The sequence below is a fragment of the Triticum urartu genome, chromosome 1 (genome assembly GCF_003073215.2).
Source record: "Triticum urartu cultivar G1812 chromosome 1, Tu2.1, whole genome shotgun sequence".
NCBI lineage: Eukaryota > Viridiplantae > Streptophyta > Magnoliopsida > Poales > Poaceae > Triticum > Triticum urartu.
This window is the reverse complement of record NC_053022.1, coordinates 479524999-479531560: the sequence shown is the minus strand read 5'-3', so window position 1 is coordinate 479531560 and position 6562 is coordinate 479524999. Positions and strand designations below refer to the sequence as shown.

The 6562-nt window shown below is 47.3% G+C and overlaps 1 protein-coding gene across 1 annotated transcript; it reads right to left on the bottom strand.

Moving 5' to 3' along the window:
* Positions 1–2209: 2209 nt before the first annotated feature.
* On the bottom strand, positions 2210–6198 carry LOC125520642 (protein SODIUM POTASSIUM ROOT DEFECTIVE 2-like). The gene is made up of 3 exons (XM_048685608.1): positions 5517–6198; positions 4638–4713; positions 2210–2600 (listed from the first exon to the last, which is right to left on the bottom strand). The coding sequence occupies exons 1-3, from the start codon at positions 5880–5882 to the stop codon at positions 2482–2484; spliced, it is 561 nt and encodes a 186-aa protein (XP_048541565.1). The 5' UTR covers positions 5883–6198; the 3' UTR covers positions 2210–2481.
* Between the last annotated feature and the right edge of the window lie 364 nt (positions 6199–6562).

Here is a 6562-nt window from a genome sequence, read left to right as displayed (position 1 = left end):
CCGAAGCTTCGCATTGCTCTCATTTAGTTGCCGGATGAAGCCCGCAAAAGAGGCTTTGATGTTGTCCTGCAATCTCGCCCAGCCAGAGATCTGATCCATCTGGCTATGGACGATCGCATGCATGCACCTGTAAGAGTCCTCGACTGCCCGCGAGACATTTTCCCAGGCTACCGCGGTGCGAGAGGACATCTCTGCTGCATTCGCGGCGCGACGGGACATCTCTTCTACTTCCGCGGCGCGGCCGGACCAGTCTGCCGCATCGACGGCGCGGCGGGACCTCTGTGCTGCTTCGGCGGCGCGGCGGGACCTCTGTGCTGCTACGGCCATGCGGCGAGACATGTCGGCTGCGTTCGCGGCGAGGCGGGACATCTCTCGTGCTTCCGCTTCCATGCTCGCATCTCATTGGTGGCAATCTCTCGACACAGAACTCACGCTGGCCATGGCAGACGCAAAGGGAACGATGATTAATGACTTTGTTTTTATGGATGAGGAGTTGAGGAGGAATGTGCAGTCATCTTGGAGTAGTAGTATTTATAACCGAGTAGTAATACGCTCATAAGTGGGAAACTGTTTAGGTTTTGATCAGTGTGAACAGGTTTATAATTTGGAATGTGACGGGACGCATGCTCAAAATTTAGTGACGGTTATAAGTGTGGCACTATTCCCGGAAGGCGTAACGTGGGCACGTACGCCTTCTCGGCCGCGTACGTGGCGTTTGCACCAAAGGGTGCACCGCAATAGGCAATGTCAGCACATGTCTTGTTCCAACAACCATGCGCGCTCGTTATTACCATCACGCACGCTTCTTTTAATTAGAATGTGTGTGTCCGTCTAGCGCACACACGTTGATCTATCTAACTGTTTTAGTTTGTTGTGGCTAATCACAAACAGTTCATTCATGTGAAGTGTATGTCATTAATCGTAGACAATTTGATCTGGCTGACCCGTTTCTGTTATGTTGCCTAATCGCAAACAGTTAATCCTTCTGAAGCGTATGCCCTCAATCACACACATCTTGATTTGGCTGACTATTTCTTTTGTGCTGTCTAATCACAAACAGTTCATCCGAGTGAACCATATGCTGTATATCGCACACGCCTTCATCAGGCTGTCCGTTTCTTTTGTTCCGCCTTATCGCAAACAGTTCATTGGACTGAACCGTATGCCCTGCATCGCACACACAACTAAAATCTAAACCGTGTTTGATGGCTTCACCATCGCAAACGTTTTGCATCTTTTTTGACGGTTTTTTTACACCACCATTTGCGATTATTGCATCGCACACAGTTTTTTCGAAGAGTCTCTAATCGTAGTGTCGCGTTAGCAGCATCCTGCAGTAGTGGTGCAATCAAGCAACCTGCCCTTAAATGGCCACTGATGCAATGCATGCGACAAAACAACATACAGATATTGGTTTTTGGCATGTTTTTGCGCAGCTAGACTGAGCTGGGACAAGTATGCAATGCAGGCAGTATTTGAGATGATAACCAAACACACCCTAGGTGGCTGAATGGGGTTGAAAGTCCCTGAACTGAAAAATATAGATTGCTTACATTGTGATTCACACACTTGTAGAAACGCCGCTAGCGACGCAGGTGACTATATCCCACGCGCAGTCCAAGCATGGCAGGATGGGGAGCGCAACCGGATCTTGAAGCGGCTGTTGGTTCACCATTGATAGGGTTAGTGTGCTCGAGGAGATAACTGAAAAATGCACCACCACACTAGTGGAGTGTGAGTGATAGATCTCTTCCTCTGGGCCCGACGCCGAGAGCATTGGATGGCACATAACGGATGGCCCTGAACTGGGCCGCGGATACAAGGAGAGCTGGTCGTCAGGTCCAGCACCGAAGTGACGACGTTATCGTGCAAGGTGGGCCAACTCGATGTAGCATTGATCGAGTTCTGCCTCACGAATGTACACTGTGTCGGATCCATATGACAAACGACCGTGCAAGATACCGAGACCAGACAAGGACGAGCGCTCCTGTGAATTTTCGCTTAATGGTTTGGCAACTAGTACAACACAAATCAGATCGTCCAATATTATAACCCAAAAAATAAGGTCTTGTAAAGCTTCTTGGATTCTTTCCAATTGAAAGCGAGGTGTTCAAATAAGTGTCACGCCTTAGGACATGCCGTCTTCGGCCCATGCCACATCTGCGGCGTAACCGACGACCGTGAACCGATAAAAGTCAAATACACCTTAGGGAAAAAGCATGGTAATTTAACATGCAATTTAGGCGCCCCTTTGATAGACGCGAACAAGAGGGGCGAGATTCCGATATAAGTTTTATGGAGTTCAGTGAGCGAATTAAGTTTGCCAATGGGCCATTTAGTACAAATCCGTACAAATACTAAGCTCGAGTTTATTTATCTGTTGGTGGATCCCATTGTCAGCCGGTGAGAAGTGTCTTTTCTTTTCTTTTCCGAATTCAGCTAATAAGACTTCATGCTGGGTAGGATGGACGATGAGGAGATTCACATGAGCAGCTCAGCCTTCTTGACCTTTGAGATGCTCTCGAGGACACCCGCCGGGGACACGTGACCCATCACCGTCACCTTCTTGCTCTCCAGATCGATGCTGAACGATGTCACCCCTGCACACATGCATTGCTTCCACGCAGTCAGTGAAAACAACCCGACCCAGCGGTCCATCAAACAAGCATGCATGAACCAACAGAATTACTTCTACCCCATGCCAACACGTTAGCTTCACGCATGCATGCATGCGCCAGTCACCAGTCTTTACTTTTTTTGACAGTCGCTGGAGACATACAGCCTAGATAGCTACCTCACTGCGCAGAAACATGCAACATAGACACAGTTTTGTAACGTAGCTACTCCCTTGGTCCCATAATTTAAGGTCATTTTGTGAGCTAAAACAGCTTGCAAAACGATCTTATATTATTGGACGGAGGGAGTACCTGCCTACCTGCCAATCCATATACGATATTCTTATATGTATGCATGCACGTCACTCTGTTTGGCATATACCGCGAGAATTATTCAGGGTTTTGGAAAGATGTATGTGGCATGTGAGGTTTCTGAAACGTATGAATTTTCAAAGGCTGCTCAACTAGTGTTTTGCACTTTCCACAGAGAAAGAGCCTTTTCAGAGACTCTGCAGTAGGAAGGGTGGTGGATGGGCAAGTGCAAGCTGCAAGATCTGTTCGAGACCAGTTGTGATGTCACATGGATATGTTGGAACTCGGCAGTGCCCAATGGCGCAGCCCGGGTGACCACGATCCGAATCTCGTCGGGAATGAATTTGTGGTGTCGCATTCGGATGGGCTCCATTTTACTACTCGTATATATTTTGTCCACGGGGCTCCCCCGCCCTCCACATTGGATCTCGTTGGTACATTTAGGGTAATTTCTGTACGTACACAGAATAATTAGATACTCCCTCTGTAAAGAAAATATAAGCGCGTAAAGAAATATTTCTTTACAAAAGGAGTACATACTACCACCCGTCGTTGGTATAGTTCTTTAGTGTATACCTGTTTTCGTTTCCAAACTTAGGCACTACTCCCTCCGTTCCGAATTACTTATCGCATGTATGGTTGTATCTAGATGTATTTTAATTCTAGATACATCCATTTCTGCGACGAGTAATTTGAAACGGATGGAGTAGATTGTAGCGTTGGAATCAGCTAGGAGTTGTACTGAGTATAGTCGCTGTACTTCAAAACTACTCGCTTTGTAAAGAAATCGAGATCTATATTTCTTTACAAAGAGAGTAATTGATATTTATGTCGGTGCTTTCAACTCTCAAGCGTGGGATTTTAACCGAGCAGCTATACGAAATAATCTAAGCATATGAAGAAAAGCTAAGCAGAAAAGAAAACTTTGTTTGCGAGAACCTACAAGATACAAAGAGGTGGGAAGAAATCAAACGAAGTATTAATCTAGGAAAGAAAATTTCAGTTATCGTTATGGTGTTGTGCATGCATGTTTAGTAGACTGAGACTAATGCAACCTGAGATATCGAAGACATAAGTGTGAGGGAACACATGCTAAATGAAAATCACACACACTACTATTAACTGGACACGATGCCGCACAAGTTGCTGCCGGAATTTATTGAAATTATTTCAGTCAGATTTGTTAGTACGAAACATTAGTATTTAGACTAAATTGAAACTAACATATAATTTAGTACACATTTGAATATTCCATAGTTGTGGAATATTTATTACATATGAGTAGTATGCATGGGGCATTTTAATATGGGTCTTTTTTGATGCACGTTGGCATGATGAGATGGCATATTTGAATGTTACTAAGAGAATTGTGGTTAGTGGTGGGGATCAATTATTTAGGTCATGCATGATGGCATAGTTGCATGTTAAGAGAATTGGAGTTGGCGGAGATCAACTATTTAGGTATATATAATTCGTTCTCACCTACATCCCCTTCCCCCGCGCTGCCACGTCTTGTATTTTTGTTGATGAGCTCTTGAAGACTACCTCAATGCTCCTACTTTGTATGATTTGCCATGTAGCCTTGTTAATATAAAGCGGGGTGGATGACTGTTTCGAGACTACCACGGATGGCAAAATCCACATGGAAAATAGCAAGCTTTTGTAATTTTGGTACACATGTTAATGCTAGTCCTGGCACATAGTACATACCTTCCATTTTGGAGATGTGCTTCCTCACTTTCCCTGCACACCCCTGGCAGTGTATAGCCACCTTCATCACGACCACCTGTGGACGTACGTACAAGAGCATCACATCTCCAGCAATTAAGCACAAAACACAAACAGCAAATGCATCTCTATCTAAGCTATCTATTACCTTGACCAAAATTAAATTTGTTGGCAAAAACAGCTTGCTCTAACCTGCATTGGACGGCACCTATTGTCCACAAGCTAATTAGTACTAATCTCTTTAAATTTTCTGCTTGTCTATATATAATCTCTCACTGCTCTCCATCTGTAAAAGGACATATCAACTGTGCTGTAATCTGGACCGCTCGTAATCTCCCACTGTTGTCCGACATACCTACTGTGCTGCAATCTGGACCGCTTGTGACCTTCCGCTGTGCTCCAGCCTAGTCCTTTTTGCTTCTTTATTTGACGTTAATGTTTTTACTGTATCCCACACATACTACCATATCTTCAGTTTTGACTTCACCGTATTGATGGACGGAAGTTACTGCTACTATTAATTACCGAGTAAATGCATCCCGGGCCCTGGGGCAAGGGCCCGGCTCATCACAGTTACTACAATTTTGCACTATAATTTTCAACATATGATAGTTCAAATGCATTACACGTTTGAAAGGCCAAAAAAACTGAAATGCGTATGCTTGTGAGAGGTGCATTTCTGATTTCTGCGTGCAATCAGCACAAGGAGTTCGCGAGGATTTGTCCTTATGCTGATGTGAAACTGTTGATTGAAATCAACCAGTGGATATCCTCTCGTGGTGACCAGATGTTTGTAAACAAAATGTGCAAACAAGACACTAAGTACTGGAGCAGAATACGGCTGGTCGGGGGGCTACGTACTTGGAGGACTTGGTCGCCGGGTGCCACGGCCGCCGTAGGAGTGGCGGGTGTCCGCTTAGCCGCCGCAGTGTCCCGCGCCGGCGTCTCCACGGGGCTCTTGGTCACCATCGGCAGCGTCACGGCCACCGGCGCTCCGCGCCTCCTCGACATGGGCGGCGGCTGGGGCGGCGCCACCCGCCTGGACGAGACAAGCGCGGCGCCGGCTCCGTCGGCACCAAGGCGCACGTACCTGACGTCGTGGAGAGTGCGCGCGTCCTCGGCGATTGTCCGGTCGGCGCGGCGCCCGACGACCATGGACCGTGCGTCGCCCGGCACGCAGACCGCCGTCGCCGCCTGTGACCGGCACAGCATCCCCCCGGTCCTCATGCCTGCCACTCACACGAACCACCGTGCCCAGCCTTCGCCGTGCAGTGCTGTCACACCCCACGCTAGCAACGTAGCACTCACCAATAACTACCAGCACAGGACTGGAGCTGGAGTGAGAAGAAGAGAGAGGGTCGCCCTCGGAGACTTGAAAGGAACGAAGCGGTGGGAGGAGGTGGAGAACAAAGTAGCTGGAATCACGGTGGATTAATGCCGTTTTTGTATGGCTTCACGCTCGCGCCCGTTTCGACCGCTAGCTATCCCTCCTCCCTGTTTGACTGCTGTGTAGCGTGAGACAAGATTGGAATTATTGCTCGGGCAAAAGCCAGATTGTTTTCTTGGCTAGAGCCATATGTGTGTGTCGTGTGTGCTTGATGGACTACTGGGCTCTTTGGAGTGGTGCGCCCTGCGGCGGGCAACAGCGACAAGATGTGGTGCCGGGCCTCACAAGCGGGTGACGTCAGGGGCGCGACGTGCCGATAGGACACGGAGAGCAAGGGTGGGTTCTTTGCCTTGGGGCTTCCTCTGTTTTAGCTTTGGGGAAATTCAAAACTCTGTTTTTCAAAGAGGCATTTTATTACTTCGAATATTTAAGTATTACATCCGGTCTCTGCATAATTAAGATGCACACAGCTAAATAAGGTCCTCTCTCACAAACCAAAAAAAAGACGAAATACAAAGAG